Source organism: Solanum tuberosum, unplaced genomic scaffold, assembly GCF_000226075.1.
Source record: "Solanum tuberosum cultivar DM 1-3 516 R44 unplaced genomic scaffold, SolTub_3.0 scf00307, whole genome shotgun sequence".
Taxonomy (NCBI): domain Eukaryota; kingdom Viridiplantae; phylum Streptophyta; class Magnoliopsida; order Solanales; family Solanaceae; genus Solanum; species Solanum tuberosum.
Window position 1 is genome coordinate 79123 of NW_006239230.1, and position 20519 is coordinate 99641.

The 20519-nt window shown below is 31.2% G+C and overlaps 2 protein-coding genes across 2 annotated transcripts; both read right to left on the reverse strand.

The window, feature by feature from the left end:
- Nucleotides 1-295: 295 nt before the first annotated feature.
- Nucleotides 296-3326, reverse strand: LOC102583136 (protein LURP-one-related 10-like). The gene is made up of 3 exons (XM_006359741.2): nt 2975-3326; nt 1623-1853; nt 296-592 (listed from the first exon to the last, which is right to left on the reverse strand). Exons 1-3 carry the CDS (start codon nt 3221-3223, stop codon nt 401-403), a joined length of 672 nt encoding a protein of 223 aa, XP_006359803.1. The 5' UTR covers nt 3224-3326; the 3' UTR covers nt 296-400.
- Nucleotides 3327-16951: 13625 nt separating this feature from the next.
- Nucleotides 16952-18205, reverse strand: LOC107063104 (protein LURP-one-related 15-like). The gene is made up of 3 exons (XM_015314553.1): nt 18170-18205; nt 17425-17595; nt 16952-17104 (listed from the first exon to the last, which is right to left on the reverse strand). Exons 1-3 carry the CDS (start codon nt 18203-18205, stop codon nt 16952-16954), a joined length of 360 nt encoding a protein of 119 aa, XP_015170039.1.
- Nucleotides 18206-20519: the final 2314 nt, after the last annotated feature.

Here is a 20519-nt window from a genome sequence, read left to right on the forward strand (position 1 = left end):
GAATGTAAGACTTTTAAAACTTGTGGTCCAAAATGAAGGATAAAAATTTGTGTGGCGGTAAATCATTTCATTAAGGGTAAAATAGACATTTTATAGTTGAATTGTTACTTAATATAGAAATGTGTCATTCTTTTTTGGACTGACTAAAAAAGAAAATAAGTCATATAAATTGGGACAGAGGGAGTATCATCTAATTATAAGTGGAAATAATTTAAGTTTAAAATTCTCATTTTTACTTTTAATGAAATGATTTACAATCGTATAAATATCTAAGAATTGTTTAAGACCACAAATTTTCAAAAATCTTCCTTATTTTTCTTAGACATTATAGTAAGTCAAACGATATTACATAAAATGAACGAAAAAAATATTATTTTACAAAATAAACACTTTTGAGTTCCTAGAAACCAGCACCAATAGCAGCACCTAAACCGGCAGCGGCACCTATAACAGCAGCATCGTTGACTGCATTGATAGCATCAAGCATTACTATTAATGAGACGATGAAGGCTTGATCAATATTTGGATACATTGTCACCATAAAATTGTCTTTTCCAATCAATAAACTTTTAGCAGTAATTTTCTTATGCATCTGCAATAAGTCATTCACAACAATATACAATATAGTGTAAGTATAATATAATATGTTTATTAATTCACCATTTTCAATCAAGAATGAAAATTGTGTGATAAGTTAAAAGAATTACTATGTATGATTCTATTTACAAATCGTATCGGTGAAATTTTGAGTACGAGTCAAAATATTTCTTTTTTCGTGTGAGTTTGAATATCAATTTTATAGAAATTTAATTTCATGTCTTTGAAATTCAAAATTCTTGTGTTGATGAATTATTATCACTCATCTCTAAGGGGTCGTTTGGTAGAGTGTATTAGAAAAAATAATGCATACAATATTAACTTTGTCTATTATTAGTACCTTATTTGGTATACTTTTAGATAATGTATAAATAATACTTGTATTAGTTATACAGTACTCTATTATGTATTGAGGTGTATATTACTAGCTAATACCATGAAATTTTATATATTAGTAATACAAAAGGTTTCAACACATGCATTAAATTGATTAATGATATAACTATCTCTCAAATCCCTCTCAAAACATTTTCCATTTCTCCAAGCTAATGAGTGTAGAAGATATTTTTGTAAACAAGTATTTTTTTTATAGAACTTATGCAAGACTTGTTAGTTTTAATATATTAAATCAAACAGAATATAAGAAATAATGTCAACATTACTATTCCACACATTACTAATAAACATTATTCAACATTATTCTCAAAATAATATTAGTTTTACTCACTTAATTTTAAAAAATAAATATGATGAAAAAATTTCATTTTACTATATCAAAAATGAAATTATGTGTCTTATTTTTCTTTTTGGCTTCAAAATAGTGTTTTTTTCTATATTTAGTAAGTTTTTTTTAATTTCGGCATTCTATATGATAAACTTAAGACTACAAGACTTAGAGGACTACACACGTCTTTATTTTAACACCATAATATTCAAAAATCTCCCCTTATTTCTTAAATTCAATGTCAAATCAAACTAAGATAAGAGAGAGTAACAAATAAAAAGTAAAATTAATGATAGCTAACCTGAGCAACTATGGTAGAAGAATCTCCAGCATATATTACACATGATCTATCACTCCAATTTCCCTTAATCAGATAATCACAATTCTTCTCCTTAGAATTGTTATTTGCTAAGAAAACAGCCAATTTGGTCTTCCATTGAAATATGGATGGTGTCTTTATAGTAAATAAAAAGTCTTTCTCATCTGTGCTTTCTCCTTTAAATGCATTCCATCTCGAATGCTCAGTCAACATCTATGCAAAAATTAATTGACAGCACTTGTGAAGTTATTATAAGTAATGGAAAAATCTTTTTAGCCAGAAAATTTGGCCAGAATTTGTCCAGAATGATATTTTATTTATGTTATTTTACCTTTTTAAACATTTTTACCCTTTTAATTTTAATACTTTTTAACTATAAAATGGAAAGAATATTAGTTTATTTTAAAATTAAAAAAATATTATAGTTTTTTTAATTTTCTGGCCAAATTCTGGCCAAATTTTCTGGTCATTTAGCACTTAAAATATTATGATAAGTATTACTCCCTTTGTCCCTAATTATTTATCCATTTTTGAATTGATACACCTATTAAGAAAATAATTATTAAGGGTATAATAGGTTAAAAAAAAAAGTAATTGTCCTTTCTTAATTTGTCAAAATGGACAAGTAATTAAAAATAACTAAAAAAGAAAAAGTAGACAAGTAATTAGGGACAGATAAAGTAGATAATGACTAATTTGGTATTACAAATTGAAATTTATTTATAATGGAAGATATCTAGTTCTTAAACCTTTAGATGTTTAAGTTATACAGACGGATAATGTAAAAAAGAATTCACACCATTAGTATAATTAAAGTATTAAACAATTTATACTTGGTTATTAATTACTTTAAATTTCAGGTTATCATACAAGTTTGACATGAAGAGTATTTATCATGTTAGTGCGTGGCACGTACAAGGCTATTATTAGATATAACTTATTACGATCGATATATATAGAATGAAAAAAAATTTAAAATAATTTTAGATATATCTTTCTTAAGGTTTGACTTGTAGTTTTAACTAACATAAGTTGTGGAGCTGGAATTGCTCTATCATTAATTAGATGTCTCGAATTTGAGCCATGAATATGAAGAAAATTTTGTTGGGAGTGTCATCCCAAATGGATTCGACAGTGAGCGATCTGAATTTAGTTGAAACTCTATTACAAATTCCAGACACTGGTGGGCAAAAAAACTTATAACATGAACTTTCCCTTCCTTATTATGATTTCTTTATAACATTTTTTTTGTAACCTATCTATTATTAATTTTAAAAACTATAATAAGGAGAGATGTCTCAAATTAACCTTCTAAAAAAACAATTACTATGTACCTTTTGCTTGAGAGTGATGAGGGGATTGTCTGCAGCATCAAGAATAACTCTTTTATCATGCCATCCAAAAGTTGTGCCTTTAACTTTGAACATGAAGTTTCCATTCATATCTGAAACAACAAATTCTCCATATCTAAGTGTCTTCACCTTCCTTGATATAACAACATCAACCTGGTTCGGCGTGCAATATTGAGATCCGATTACAGCAATTGGATAATTAGCCATAGTTGCATAACTTGATTCCGCCATGAACAATGATCAGTAACTTTTACTTGTTCGTTATGCAAAAAATTAGAGAAATTGCCGTGACAATACTCTTTTTTTCCTTATGATATATTTTGGGTAGAGTATATTTTTGTTTGCAGTTTAAATGTTTGTTTATATATATATAGCAAATTTATTTGGCACAAGTGTTATGCTATAATAACCGTACTGGGAATATAAGAAAAGTCATGAACAGTTTGAATTAATCTACTAAGAAATGATATAGTAATAATCAAATGACATCGTATTTATGAATTTTCTTTATTCTCCTTTTCTTTTTTTTTGGTTTACAGACGAAATGGTCTGATTTTAGAGACGTGTATATGTGATTTATTATTAGTCAAGTATTATTCTAACTTACAAAGGAAAAAAAAAAGGTATTATTCTAATCTGTCCTTTTAGTTAAAATTTCAACTTTGATTTTTCGCCAAAAGGATATCCAGAATTGTTGCTTGGTCTTAGTGGTCTCTCCAGGATTCGTAATTGGTTATTAGTCGCGCGTAATTGACATTTTCTTTCCGGAAGTAATAGACAAAAATCAATAGGGACAAGAAAGAGTTACTCGTATGGTAATCATACCTTACTTTCAATTCTAAGGTTGTGAGTAGGGATGTATAGTCAGGAGCGGAGCCAATATACATTATGGGGGTTCGGATGACCTAAAAATTTCTGCTTAAAAAAAACAGAAGTAAAAAAACAAAAAATTGTTTTTCTCAAGACTAAAATTTCTCTTTCATATATACACATTTACCAATAAATCTCTTACTCCCTCTGTCCCATTTTATGTGGCAACATTTCCTTATTTGGTAAGTATTTAAAGGTACAATTCATTTTTTATCCTTGTTGGTCCCACTTAATCTTAAAAATAGTATTTCAATACATTTATGAGGAGAGAGAAAAGTGAATTTATTTTTTAATATGACTATTTTTTGAAGGGGCAATTTGGTAAACATTTCAAAGTCTTCATTTATTTCTTAAACTCCGTGCCCGGTCAAATGTTGTCACATAAAATGAGACGGAGGGAATACTATTTATACATGGTTAAATTTTTATTTTATGTATATATAGTAGATGTCGAACCCCCTTCGGTTATTGCGTGTGTTTACTTCTTTAGATTTTGAACCCCTTGTTAAAAATCCTAGCTCCGCCACTATGTATAGTGAGCGGGTTGGTTCAATTTTTTCAAATACCAAATCAAATCACTTGTGTTGAATTTTTAAATCTATAAACCAAATCAAACAAATAAAAAAAATTCATTCTTTTTTTTAAAAAAAAACACAAATTTATACCACTAGACAGAGCGTCTAGCGGCCTTTTATTAATAATAAAATAAAATCAAATACATTACACATGATCTATCATACCATCTACCCTTAATCAAATAATCACAATCCTTCCCCTTGGATTGTTATTTGCTAAGAAAACAGCCAATTTGGTCTTCCATTGAAACATGGATGTTGTCTTTATAGTAATAAAAATAAAAGGTTTTGTCATCATTTGTTTTCTCCTCTAAATACGTTCCATCTCGAATGCTCACTCATTATCAATACAAAAATTAATTGACAGCAAGAAGTTTAGTTGTAACGTGAAATTATTTATACGGTCATCACTTATAAGGTAATTAATTACAAGTAAATTATTATGATAATTATTAAATAATAACTAATAAGCTAAAATTTAGTGTAGTAATAAAAGAAAATAACCTTTTTTTAATGTGGGTACCTTACTATAAAACCACTCACTATTTTTCTTCACTAAATAATTTCTATCATTATTTATGAACTACTTGTAACTCTCTTTACATTCTTACTTTTTTGGCATGTGTTCAAGTAAGAAGCTTATGGTCCCTTTTCATAGGAAAAGTCAAAAGAGACAATACAAAATCAAAATTAGTAGTAACTTTTTTTTGTATCAATCATAATTCATAGAGATCTTGGATGATCATCATCCTCTTCGGCCTTTCACTTTAACTCTCTTGAGAAGAGGAGATGCAACATTTGCTGAAAAGGAGGTGATGTTATGTAACGACTCACATGGTCGTTTTGTTCGCTTTAATCTATTTCTCTAGTTTGATCCTTTTTGTAACTTCACTATAACTTGCAAAAATAGTTGGCAAAAATATATCTAAGGTGATAGTATAAGGATTGAGCGAGATTTTCAGTTTTAAAAGTTTAAAATTTAAGAGGGTTGACCAAAGTTAACATTCTAGGATAACAATCTCGAATTTAATTTTGTCAGTTTTGTTTAGTACGAAAGGTTATTTTTGACTTGACTTGATTGGATGATTTGTATGGGTCCCGAAGCATTCAAGGGTGTTTTGGACCTTTGGATGACATTCTAATTTTCATAAAGCTTAAAGTTGACCACGACTAACTTTCTATATAGACGACCTCAAATTAGTGAATTGATGATTTCAACAGGCCTGAAACATGCTTTATGATCAATTTGCACTATTGATTTGCGTCCAGAGGGTATCAAATGAGTTTTAGATGATAGTATGGAGTTTGGTGTTTTGACGTATTTAAACTTTAATGGCACAACCTAAAGTAAATGATCTCTAAATGATATTTGATTGAACTGTTAGACTTATATAGGGTATATTTACGTATTCAAACACCATGTTTTACTCATGTTTTTAGCTAATTTTCGAATATAATCCTATGAATATCCTTGTGTTTATTGAATATATGTTGTGATAAGCTGATATATATGATTAGGATGATTTCAGGAAAATATACCAAGACCAGACCCAAAGAATGGATTGAAACACAAAGCGAAGTGTTACGAAATAAAATGCAACCCAAGTAAAGGCTGAGGTTGAGTCTGTGGTGTGAGATGGCCTTTTCTGAGATGCGCCTTGTAAATGAGATTCAGAGACTTAATTTTCATGCAATGATTTTGCAACCAATGAAAAAGGAGATCGGATTCTGAGATGGATCTCGTGTCGCGACCCTCAGTTCCCCGAGATGGTCCTCACACATCACATCCTCTATATGTTTACCAAACTAAAGTTAAGAAGTTGAAACAGAGTTCAAGAAGAATTAAGATTCCAACCCTGTTACTATATATGTGTCCTTTTAGACGACATTTTCAGTTTGACGAATTATTCCTAAGGATCACTAATTAGGTTTAGAGTTTACAATTCATTGTTCTTAGTTTGTAGGGTTTAATTAATTATAGTTTCCTTAGTAGATTATAGTCGAACGAATAAGATTCTCTTACAAGAATTGCAACAAATGTGTTGGTAACTTTATTTTTCATTAATGTTCTTTAGTCGTTTAAATTATAATAGTTATTGTTTATGTCACGCCCTGAGCCTACACCCTGGGCGGGACCGGCACCCGGAGACCATTACTGGCCCCTAGCGAACCCTTGGCCTGGCTTTTCTTAACTCAGCGGAAAACTTAACTCAACAGCACAACTCAATGCAATGAAAGGTTATAAAACAACCAACTGATACATAACATGCCAAAAGGCAACTCGAGTCTCAAAATATAATATTTACATATATACATAGATGAGAGACTCAAAACTAATTGACTGACTGTCTATGAAGCCTCTAAAATACGGAGATGGATGTTGGGACAGACCCCGCAACACCCCTAATAAAATAAAACTAGAACACAAACTAATCGAAGTCCTCCGGAATGACAAGGGGGCTCACCACTGACTCTGGAGTGCTCAGCTGGATCAACGACGTGCTGGATGCTGATCCTGGGTACCTGCGTCTGCATCATAATAAGATGCAGGCCAACTGGCATCAGTACATGGAATGTACGAGTATGCGAGCTGGAAAGCTAGACCACAACTTAAGCTTGAAAGGAATATAAATGAACATCTTACCTTGGCTCTGTACGACTCATGAATAATTGAACTCAATATATAAGGCAATAAGACACATGCAATATATATATAAAGCTTGTAAAACATTGAAAACAACTTAACTCGTAACTAATAAAACAATAGCTACTCAACTTTACTTATATGAAAGTGATATAGCTTTTATGGGAGGTTCTTTAACCGACAACCACCACTATGAGCCCTAGTGATGATACAACGTTTTACCTCACGTTGCCCAAGGACCATCCTATACCTTGCCGTGATATAGGACCTTACTTTTGCTTAGTGGATCCACTAGCCTAATCTTACGTGATCATCTAAAAAAGAATGATATGTCAAGTCCCATGTTGGCGCATGGTTCTTATGGAGAGTTGAGTTAATATGAACTCGTGTCCCCCAATTCGGTGCTCAATACTACTCCCAAAAATACTTTGGCTCATAAGTGTCTTTAAACACATCTTTCTTTGATTGAGATAATTACTCAAAACTTAGCCCAAAGGCTCTTTTGGAAAACGTGGTTCCTTTCTTACTTAAATGTAAAAACCTTTAGAAACTTCTTTGGGAAATACATAGTTCCCTAATAACTTTGGAGAAATGGACTCGACTTTATGCTCTTGGCTTAACTTGAAACTCGATACTCTTCACTTGACTTGAAACTTGAAACGACGTTCAATAATGACTCTTGAAAAGCTTTAAAGACTTGCTTGGACTTACTTCTTAACTTTGGTTGACTTGACTCTAACTTCACTTTGACTTGATACTAACTCTCCTTGAATTGGATTATGAATTCAAGGTGTTTGATCACATGATATGGAGGAGTTCTTGATGTTTAAACGTACCTTGGAGTATCGGAAACAACTAGGAAACATTGGTACAATACCATAGAACATACATGGAAGAGTGGGGAAGGAATGGGAAGACTTGGCGCTCTTGGCGCTCTGAGAGGCGCGGAGCGCCAGACCCAAAAACTTCAGAGGGGGCCTGCTGGCGCACTGAGAGGCGCGCCGCCCCAAGGGAGAAAGTTCAGATCCCCTCTTGGGGCGCGCTGGTAGGCGCTACGCCCCAGCCCTTTTCCCCGAAAACTCGACTTTCCTCTCTTGTTTCTCCAACTCTAAACCTTCCAAACTTCCAAGGTTCCAACACCAAACACTTAGACCCATAAACCCCTCAACATACAATAGATTATAACTCAAAACACAACCGGAAAACATGTCCCAATCAACAAGGGACTTCAACAACACAATCAATAACATCAACAACACAAACCAACAATTTCAACAACTCCATCAATCTTTTCTCAATAATAAAAGGAGCTTGGTGTGTGGGGGAAAGGATCAACCCACACTATGAACTCACATACCTAGTAGGGATCACCCCGACGATTTCCACGACGATCTTTGACGGAAACTCCTTGATCTCCTCTTCTTCTTCTCTTCTTTCTCTCTTCTCCTCTCCTTCACTCAAGAACCCTAACTCTTACTCTTTTAAAATGGAACAAAAATGATCCACAATCAGCCTAACACAACAATATAACCCCAAAAGAAATAGCTAGGAAAAGACCAAAATGCCCTTAAAATTTTCCGGACGGATTCCCTGTCAACTGCCCAACTTTCAAAGGGCATAACTCGCTCATACGAACTCGAAATCGAGCAAACTTGGTGGCGTTGGAAAGATCCTTCCACGAACTTTGCAACCATAACTGGAAATCCACCTAACTCATCCTGAGCTAGAATTTATGGCTGTTCAAAGTTGGCCAAAAACTCACCTTTTCCATACTTGGCCAAAATTTTCCAGATTTTTAAAATTCAATCCAAAAATGAAAATTTCATATTCTTAAGCCTCTTCTTAGCCATTTCACATTGCCGGATGTTACAGTTTACAACCAGTTATGAGTAGTTAAACTCATAAGTAGGGTTACAAAACTTGAATTAGGGATAGTGATAATAGATTCATTACATTAAAATCTTCTCATGAAGGGGTAATCTTTGTGTAGTAATTAAGGTACTTTCATAGATATTGCTTCTTTAATTGTAACAAATATTAAGAACCCATTTGTATTTTGACTTTTTTGAAGGGGTTAAGATTAAGAAAAAATTATTAATAGGGATTTGGGGCTACCAACCTCCATCTTAGAGCTTGAACTCGAGAGATGATAGCTAACTTAAGGCTTTTGATGAATGAACTAACTAATTGACACCCAATTGACGACAAGGACTAAGGGTGACATTCTCTTAATAGGGTCGGAAGGCTTTAGTAGACAAATAGACTCATCAGTTTTGCACAATGAACATGCTTGAATGAGTTGATAGTAAATTATATATTTTATTTCCGATATGTAAGATATGTAACCGTAGTTCAAGTTCCCATTCTCTCCGACTGGTGAAACAACTACATGGCTAGGAGAATTACCAAAAGCAACCATCACTACCTGGACAGAGTTCACAGGTGCATTTTGAAGACATTCTTTCCTCCAAATAGACGATGTATCCATATTAGAGTGTAGATCAACAACTTCATATAAGTGCCAAGTGAAGCACTATATATATGAAGCTTGCTCTTATTTATAAAGAAGGTAGTCCAGAGTTCGAATCACAAGCTACCAAATGAGGTATTGCTAGAAAGCTTCTACAGATCTCTAGATGCAGTCAATAAGTCTGTGGATAACAATATTGTCGAAGGTTCACTGATGGACCATACTTATGAGAAGGTCAGTGCTATTTTTGACCGAATGATTAATTAAGACGAACATGACTTGGTACACTATAAAAGATGAGATGGTTAGTAGCTACTAGCTAGTGCATCACCTATGAAGTTGTCTTGCTTCAAGAGATACTCAAAGAAGAGGCTAAAGAAGAAAATATGACACGATTGATGACACATATAGAAGTATTGACTAGGCATGTCATATGGATATTATATTCCAACACATAAAATGTAAATTACGGCTACTAATGATCAAGGGTACAAACCTAAGGATGCTTTCCAGACTTGTGAGAAAGAGACATACTATGTGACTAATTAGATGGGGAGTCCTATCCAAACTACCAGGGTTCCAATGAGGAGCTTCTAAATGAGAACAGACAAAAAAAATAAGTGACACAATAAACTGACACAACTTCCACTTGAGGATGAAGTAGATGGGAGATGATGAATGACTGTCGTCTCACGCTTCAAGCTACCGAAACAAAACTACACCTATTAGAGGTGTAGCAAGAATAATATCAGTACACCACGCGTATTTAGTAGGCATCATAGACCGACCTAAATTAACTCTACATAAACACATCACAAAATCAACTGTAACAACAAGTATAAATATCTCTCATTTATTTTCTCCTAAATTCACACATTACCTTCCTGTCTTAGTCATTCACAGAATAATAGAATTTCATTATTACTTTCTTAGCTCAATCGCTAGCCTTGTCATTAGCATCATCTCTCATATATATTATATATATAGCTATAACGTTAATCAACTCATATACTATAATAAAATATCATTATTATTTTACACCATCTATTTCTCAACTTACTAATAATTTAGTTATCAGAAGTATTATACTCATAACCCTTATAAATTGTCACCTAACATTTCCTCGACCCTAATAAAATTTAATACAATGATATTTTGACTAACCAAAAATTCTCAGACAGTCATAGTAATAGAGACGCACACAAAAGTCAAAATAGACAATTTAATAGTTTTACATAGCTATTCATACAAACATCATTAACTCAAATCAAATCAAATACAGACTATATCTGAATTCCAATCAATATGTTTGAAGGTATTGCAAATTGAGGCAACCCTTTATTGTTAACATAATTAAATTGTAAATAGATTGAATAAGAGGAAAACTTGAAAATTCAATATTTTCTTGTTTTGTTATAATGTAATAAAGAAATATATTTTTAAACTATCTTACTAGTTAGCCGGCATTTTAAAGTCAAAATATAAATGTAAAGATATTTTAAAATTGAAAATGTAATAGAGGGTAAAACTAGAGTAAATTTTAGGTTTATCAAACATAAAAATTATATTTGTATGTTATAGCTACAGTTTGTATAATTGCGCTCCATAGCAAATTTTATGTTTGATATGGAGCATCAGATTTGTATAAAAGCGCAGCGATTGTATATGTATATCGGTTAGATAATTGTATATATATGTAACTACAATATATATGTATCAATGATTGAGTTTGTATATCTGCATAAAATTTGAATTTGTATACAATTGAATCGAAATAAAACATTTATCTATCAAATCTCTCTCTCTCTCTCACTTTATACAACACAATTATACATTGTAATTTGTATAATTTGTGTTTGTATAAAACGAGAAAGAGAGAAAGGCAAAAGAGAACGGGTAGGGAAAAATCTGCATTTGTATAATTATAAGTGTATAGGACCCAAATATATGTATTTGTATTTGTATATACAGTTTTCTCTCGCTTTATATAAACATAAACATAGTTTATACATTTGTGTTTGTATAAAGTGACAGAGGCAAGGGAGAGTGGCGAGCGATATCTGGGAGAGTGGCGAGCGAGATTTATGGGGAGAGAGGCGATGGCAAAGTGTTTGCTACAGATTAGAATTAAATGAAAACTGTGGTTATAGCATTTAATTTGAATTAATAGTTTGTTATTTTATATAATTTTCCCGTAAAACTAATTCAATTTCCGTAACTTAAGTGTTTGGAGGACCAATTTGCACGACTTGTTAATTGTTGATAAAATATTGGAACACTACGAGAATGTCACGATCCAAAAATTGAGGCCATGATGACACTCACCTCAATCTCAACCTAGTGTGTAAGTCGAAAAATTTCACTCAAGAATTATCTCAAATGTTGCAAAAAAGGTAAATACACATATGAGACATATAGAGTGAAGTCATGCCATAAAAGAAAGAAAAAAAACTGAGATCCAACATAGAATTCACCAAACTTGATATCATAAGCATTAAAGAGCATTCTAATACAATATCTGGATTTAAAATTCAACACTTGTCTTTGAAATATGCATAAAGACTGAAGCTTGAATGATGACCCGAACAAAGATCTCACCACAACTTCGAAGGTCAATAATTGCATGATCAATTCACTCATCTCAATAAATACTCATACTAAGGGCTGCAATAAAGGTTACAAAAATAGGGGTGAGTACAATTCACATGTACTCACTAGGCTTGACCAATTAAGTATAAAGTAATTAATTAAACTTACGATATTAACTACAAAATGTTTCTCCTGCATACAGAAAAGTCTCATTTTGGCATCGATGTCATCAATTTCTATAAGAACGACATGAGTAAAGTAAACGCGTAAGGCTATAAACAATTCATCATATCATAAAGCAAATTACACAACAAACAAAGCCGGCAGATGCAATGCAATGATGAAATGATGTGATGAAACCAAGTTTGTCGCACAACATGTCATATACACCTTGTTGAGCTTTAGCTTCCAGAGAAGGACCCATGGGAAACTCGCAGTCCATATACCAAATCTCATGAACTCAGAATCTCATCCACTTGCCATATAGCTCATGGTTAGGGGTGTACAAAATCGAACCAAAAACCAAACCAAACTGCAAATTGAGTCAAACCGGAAAAAAAACCCGACTAGTGGTTTGGTTTGACTTGGTTTGGTATTGGAAAAAAAAATCCGATTATATTTGGGTTGGTTTGGTTTGGTTTCAACTAAAAAAAACAATCCGCGACCAAACCAATCCGACATTATATATATAATTTTAAAATTTATTCTATACGTAAAAATATTTACTTTGATATAATTTTTAAATATTTCTTATATTTTTTCATAGTTTTTATCTTTTAATATATTATTTCATGATTGAAAGTTAGAATTCTTAATGACCCAATAAAAACTATAGTCCATAGATATTGGTAATTATAATAAAGCTTAAATCAAAATCAAATTAATACTAACGCAAAAAGAAAACCAATTCAACACTAAGAATGACAATAATATTGAATATTTGTTCTTTAGTTTTACATAGGTTAAGACAATTAAAATACATAATCTAATTTTAATTTCCTTTAATATTTTAGTCATGTAAGTTATACTTATTAAACTTATTTTAGCATGATTTAGTACTTAAATTTATGATCATTTTCATTATGACTTATTAATTTGCAATATTTGTTTTACGCGATTTCAATATTATTTTATTTTTTAGATATTTTAGTATCATTAATCATATCATATTGTGTGTTATTTTCTTAAGAAACACTTAAATAGTTGTATTTTGATAGGACTAAATAAATATTTGAAGTACAAGTAAATTATACGTTTGTACGAATACTTTATTGGAAAAACCCGAAAATCCAAAAAACCCAGAAAAATCCAAAAAACCCCGAGGTTGAAAAACCCGAGTTTTATCGGTTTGGTTTGGTTTACAAATTCAAAAATCCGACACAAATGATTTGATTTGATATTTGAAAAACTCGAACCAACATGACCATGTACAGCCCTACATCATGGTCAAGGATATATAAGGTGTCTTTTTCTTATTTTTCAAAAATAGTACTTCCACAGTCTCAAATTCCCATGAACATTAGTACGATGAATGGGGATGATAGATGACTACCTTTTTATTTGTTTTCTTATTTGAAATTTATGACTTTATCTTTATAATTGGAGTTGATACAGATATTGCCTTGACTATATATTAAAGATTTTTAACACATTTGATACTTTATTATATTTTTATACTTTCCTTGTATTGAGAATATAATATAGTTTTAAATAACCTTTGAGTACTTATAATTTGAGAATATAATAATATAGTTTTAAATATCTTTTGAGTACTTATAATTTGATAATTAAAGTGAATTTACGCGCAAGGCGTTCACTATAATCTTAAAATTTGGGTCATAAAAATATCCCCATGGTAACATATCGTAGTCATTTTATTTTGCTCATGAGCACTTCTATAGTTCGCTAAATTATGTCATGAAGTTCGTAACTAATGTAAGTTTATTAGAAATTTATGGGACTTCACATCTTGCTTATATTTTTTTTTTATATTTTTAAAAGTAAAAGCTACCTGTTGGACTAAAATAACTTTCATAATTAAAATATGATACTACAATAATAATAACAAGAGATTTGTCATTGCCAACCACCTCAACTCTATAAAATAAACACTTTTGACTTCGTAGAAACCAGTGGCAATAGCAGCACCTAAACCGGCAGCCGCGGTACCTAAACCGGCAGCGGCATCGTTGACTGTATTGATAGCATCAAGCATTACTACTAATTAATGAGATAATGAAGGCTTGATCAATGTTTGGATACATTGTCACCATAAAGTTGTCTTTTCCAAAATTCCAATCAATAAACTTTTAGCAGTAATTTTCTTATGCATCTGCAATAAGTCATTCACAACAATATAGTGTAAGTATAATATAATGTTCATTAATTCACCATTTTCAATCAAGAATGAAAATTGTGCGATCACGGAGGATATTTTTATAAATAAGTATGTTTTTAATAGAAGTTATGCAAGATTTGTTATTTCTAATATAACAAATCAAACAATGTTTTAGAAATAATGTCAGTATAACTAATATCAACATTACTAATACATTTTATTTAATATTATTCTTAGATACTTTATCAAACGATAACGGTTAAAGAGAGAAAGTATCAATTCATGACCTAAATCAAGAAAAGACAAGCCAAAACCGTGTGTGATATAATATATCTAGTGTTGAACGCAGGACTCCCTTGACCGGCTCTATAAAAAGTAGGGGAAAGGGCCAAAAGTAATATAAAACTATTTATAAAAATAGGCTAAATTTATTCTTACTAATTCTAAGAATGATGACATGATTAAAAACAAAAATTTAATTATATCTTGACATGCTTTATCACTCTTTTTATTTTTTAACTTTAAGTCATCCTAAATGTCAATCAAGAGCCAGTATAATAGTTTTGAAAAGAAACAATATATACAACAAATATTTTATTGAATTTCAAAATAATTTAATTAATCTCCAAATTTTTTTTTTACTAAATTCTTAAAATTGATGGCAAATTATTCCATTTCAAATAGTTAATGGAAAAAGTTGGTCCAGTTTTTCTCGTTTTGGAACAATCGTTTGAAAGAAGGGTATTGTTGATTCATTTGGATAATTGGAGTTATTTTTTAGACAAAAATTTAATGGGGAGGATATTTGAACTGAAAATATAATGAGGTATAAATTTTACCTATTTTATATACTTCAACACTATTTTTTTCCTTTTTCTCTAAAAAGTACTATAAAATCATAATATATTTGAAAAAATTGCAGTAATAATAGCATTACTGTCAAAATAATAATAGTGTCACTCATTTAATTTTAAAAATTAAACATGACGGAAATTTTTTATTTTACTGTACCAAAAATGAAATTATGTGTCTTATTTTTCTTTTTGGCTTTTTCAAAATAGTATTTTTTTTTATATATTTAAGAAGATTTTCAATTTCGGCATCTACATAACAAACTTAAGAACACAAGATTTAGAGGACTATACATACCTTTAATTTAATATCAACAAACACAGATCATAGGCGAGTCCAGGATTTAAAGATGATGGATGCACCACAAACGATTTTTAGGGTTCTCAGATGAAAACGAAAAAAAAAAAAAAACACTAAATGGGATTCAAACCCTGAGTTTAAACCAATGCACCAATTAGTTTTGGTGTTTATATAGTGCCTAATGAAATATATTTCATATCGCAATCTATATATACACTTATATATATAATTTTTTTCGAAGTTAACGAATGCACATACACCCTCATAACGTGGGTCTCCCTCTGACTAAGATGCTTAAAGAGAGTAACAAATAGAAAGTAAGATAGCTAACCTGAGCAACTATGGTAGAAGAATCTCGAGTCCGGAGCCAAAAGGGCAAAAAAAATTGTCAAAAATTCCAAAAGGGCACATCAAAAATTTTTAAAACCAAAAGGGCAAAATCGCTCCTAAAGAAGCGATTTCCTCTGACAAAATGATGAAAAATCGCTGCCCTAGCAACGATTTTGTAAAAAAAAATAAAAAATTGGCAGCGATTTTGTAAAAAAAGTAATTTATTTTTTATTACACATCACTGCAGGGGAGACGTTTTCCATGCCTAATGCTATTATATTCATGCCTATTGTTAATTATTAATAATATAAAAATGATAAACAAGACGGACAGTATACTCAATAAAATTGTTGAAGCATGAGGAAAATTGAATTATATATCATAAATAATAATAAAAGTATATAAAATTTTAAAAAAAACCTTTTTTTTTTAATTCTTAACCAATTTTGAAGAAAAAAAGATTATTTTTTTTAACGTACGACAACTTAATATTCTTTTATTATTATTTATGATATATAATTCAATTTTTCTCATGCTTCAACAATTTTATTGAGTATACTATCCATCTTGTTTATCATTTTATATTATTAATAATTAACAATAGGCATGAATATAATAGCACTAGGCATGAAAAACGCTGCCCCTGCAGTGATGTGTAAGGGGAAAAAAAATTCTGACTTAAAATCGCTGCCATTGCAGCGATTTTTAATTTTAAAAAAAATTTACAAAATCGCTGCTAGGGCAGCAATTTTTAATAAAAAAAAGAAAAAAAGTTTTTAGATAAAATCGCTGCTAGGGCAGCGATTTTTCGTCATTGTGCCAGAGGGAAATCGCTTCTTCAAGAGCGATTTTGCCCTTTTGATTTTAAAAAAATTTGATGCGCCCTTTTGAAATTTTTGATAATTTTTATTGCCCTTTTGGCTCCGGACTCAAAGAATCTCCAGCATATATTACACATGATCTATCAGACCAATTTCCCTTAATCAAATAATCACACCTTCTCCTTAGAATTGTTATTTGCTAAGAAAACAGCCAATTCGGTCTTCCACTGAAATATGGTTGTTGTCTTTATAGTAAATAAAAAGTCTTTCTCATCTGTGCTTTCTTCTTTAAATGCATTCCATCTCAAATGCTGAGTTAATATCTATACAAAAAATAATTAATTAACAGCAATAACTTTAATTTTAACGTGAAAAATATTTATACAATCGTTACTTGTATAGTTATTATAAGTAAACTATTATGATAAGTATTAAATAATAACTAATTTGGGAACGTCACATATTAAAATTAATTTACTGATAATACAAGATATCTTTTAACTATCAATGTTTATTAACTTTCCCTCCCTTATTATGATTTATTTATAACATTTTTTTGTAACCTATCTATTATTAATTTTAAAAATTATAATATGGAGAGATGTATCAAATTAACCTTCTAGAAAAATCAATTACTATGTACCTTTTGTTTGAGAGTGATCAAGGGATTGTCTGCATCATCAAGAATAACTCTCTTATCATGCCATCCAAAAGATGTGCCTTTAACTTTGAACACAAAGTTTCCATTCATATCTGAAACAACAAATTCTTCATATCTAAGTGTCTTCACCTTCCTCGATATAACAACATCAACCTGGTTTGGCGTGCAATATTCAGATCCAATTACAACAATTGGATGGTTAGCCGAGAAGAATTGGCATTGGGGACACCTTTATAACTTAATTTATTCTATACCCACTTAATTTATTTTTGCTTTATTTTCTAGGGTTGAGATTTTTAAAAAGGAAAAAGTGTGGGGTCATGGATCTCTTTGGCTTTTTTAAAACTTGGGGGTATATTTGTGAATGTGGGGTCATGGGCTTGTTTATTGTTTTTAAAACTTGGGAAAAATCTATAACTTTACAAAAATATATTATAATCCCACTACATTTTTAAAAATATTATATTTTGATAAAATATTATTTATTGATGAAAATCGAGGCACCTTTTCTGAATATTTGTTCCGACGTTTCTTCTTCTCCAAGTGCAAGGGCTTTTCATCTTCCCCATACACTTCTCTTCCAGTGTAATCATACGCTTCTCTTCCATTAACTTATACAAACTTTTCTCACTTTTCATCGTCCTAAACCCCTCTCAAATCGTCATCTGTGTTTTTCAATCTTCTTCTCCAAGTTCAAATTAAAGCCCTCATCTTTGGTAAGTTGAACCTTCTGTAATGGTGTTCTTCGATACTTATTGTCCATATTTGATTGTTTATTTTGTTATGGTAGTGTAATGATTTAATGGCCCCTTTTTTCTGGATTGTTTTTGTTGATGTTCTTGTTTGGGATGAAGTTTTTTTGCTGTATTCAGTGTTGTTCTCTCTAATGTCGTTTTTGTTTGTATCTAAATTTTTAGCCCTATTTGGTTGCTTATTTTTTAAATTATTTTTATGTTTATTTCGCCTATTGATTTTAAAATATTTACTAAATTTTGATTGACTTTAGTGGCATTTCTGTCAATAACATTGTTGATTTCTGTTGGATCTGTTATTTATTTTGCATGTTTTATTTGAGGTTTACTCTATTTATGTTAATAAACTAGTGATCGATAAATATGTTTTTGCTTGTAGATTATAAAGTATGGCTAAAACTAGAGGTGGAATAACTAAACCATCTGCTCCTATTGCTTCTAGCATTAAAAAACGAAAGGCTGAAAAAGGTTTGAAAACTTGTAGAAAGAAAAAAATTGCAGTCGAAGAACCCGAGTCTGATTCAGAAATGAAAACAATGGCGGAGATTGACAATTACCAGGACAGTAGTCCTGATGAAAGTGATAATGTTGAGAGTAGTGAAGGGGAACGTGATAGCGAGGAGAGTAGTAGAGATACTAGTCGAGATGAGGAAGATCCTCTATCCTTTCCCATTTGTGCAAGAGATATCTCTGGTGAGTTGTATGACCTAGCAATGTGGCTAGATGAGGTAGGATCGTTTCCAGCCAAGATCTCTGTAAGATCAAGGATGACAATTTATCGTGACTTTAGAAAAATTTTGGTTGAACAAAATCTTTATAATGAATTTAAGGGTACTTGCTTTGGACATTTGAGGCATATTTCAAATTATTTTAAGTTCAATGGACAGATTGTCCATAATATGTTGTAGCGACAGGTGAGAAATGAAAAAAAATTGCATGAAATTTGGTTTTGTGTGAATGATAAGCCTGCATATTTGACTTAAAAGAGTTTGCACTAATTACGGGGCTGAATTGCTCAGCATACCCCCATAAATAAAAAATGAACAAAGTCCTTAGGACAGGTGAGAATTTTCATTTCAAAGTGACAAGGAACAAGAACATCACTGGTGCAAAGTTGATGAGAATAATCAAGAGTAACAAATTAAATAAGGAGCAAAAATTGAAGTGCGCGTTAGTTTGGTTCATCCACTTGATGTTGCTTGCCCATGATCGATCTAAGATTGTGGATTCAAACCACATGAAGATGGCAGATGATTTGGATTTCTTCAACAGTTATCCATGGGGAAAAGAGTCATTTGATTTAACATTGACCTATCTGAAGAATCGAATTAATTTGAAGAAGCAGGAAAAAATGTATAATGAAAAGAAGAATGCATGTTATGCTCTGTACGGCTTTCCCTGGGCATTTCTGGTACTTACTATCAATTATTTAGTCGATTTATGATATACTCTTATTTATTTGTGTAGTACTTCATAGACTCTATTTATTTGTTTGTTGTGCTATGAATTTCAGGTTTGGATATATAAGGCTTTTTCATATCTTGGAAAGTATGCCGGGAAGTCCTTGAATACTCCACTGCCCATTCCCGTTTACTCAGATGGTATACATCAAAGAGCGATAATATAGTTGAAGGTGATCTATTTAAGTACAAAGGAAGAAGTACGAAGGTATACATTTATTTGTTATTATCAAACAATATTTTTAAATAAGTGAACATTGTGTAATATTTATATTCTTTTTATTAGTTTGTGCACCCATACCTTACCCCTACTGTTCGTGAGATGGAGCAGAATTATATGGCAACATTTAAGCCATATAAAGATGAAGTGAAGGACGCGATCATCGATGTCTTGAAGGCCCAATTGAAAGGTGTGACCGTCATCACTTCAGGAGTAGAGAGCACAGACGATGAATATTTGGGTGACAATATTGTCCAACCTTGTATGAATTTTATTTCTAGTAAACAAAAAAATGCACCGAGTACTTCTAATAATGGGAATTTAGAAAATCTGAGTGAATGTGTTCTATCCCTGAGCAATTAATAGTGAAAGTTGTTGCTTATGTACGGGAAGAAAGATTGAGGAGAATTGAAAAGAATAAAAAAAACACAACAAAAGAAAGGTAAATTAGTATATACGTTGTTAGTGTCAAGTAATTTATTCCTATAATATTTTTTAAAAGTAATACAGTACATGTGGAATTTGCATCAATTGATAAAGACCTTGCAACAGTTGATGAAGACTTTGTTGCAATCGATGAATACCTTACAGATGAAGTTAATGAAGTGACTGTTGATAAAGTGATAATTGATCATGTTGATGAAG

Coding starts and splice junctions, on each gene's coding strand:
- LOC102583136 (XM_006359741.2), bottom strand. CDS start 3,223: ATGGCGGAATCAAGTTATGCAACTATGGCTAATTATCCAATTGCTGTA. Junction 1,854..2,974: donor TCATCACTCTCAAGCAAAAG/GTACATAGTAAT, acceptor ATTTTTGCATAG/ATGTTGACTGAGCATTCGAG. Junction 593..1,622: donor CTTCTACCATAGTTGCTCAG/GTTAGCTATCAT, acceptor GACTTATTGCAG/ATGCATAAGAAAATTACTGC.
- LOC107063104 (XM_015314553.1), bottom strand. CDS start 18,205: ATGGACAATAAGTATCGAAGAACACCATTACAGAAG. Junction 17,596..18,169: donor GAAGAACACCATTACAGAAG/GTTCAACTTACC, acceptor ACGCCAAACCAG/GTTGATGTTGTTATATCGAG. Junction 17,105..17,424: donor TGATCACTCTCAAACAAAAG/GTACATAGTAAT, acceptor TTTTTTGTATAG/ATATTAACTCAGCATTTGAG.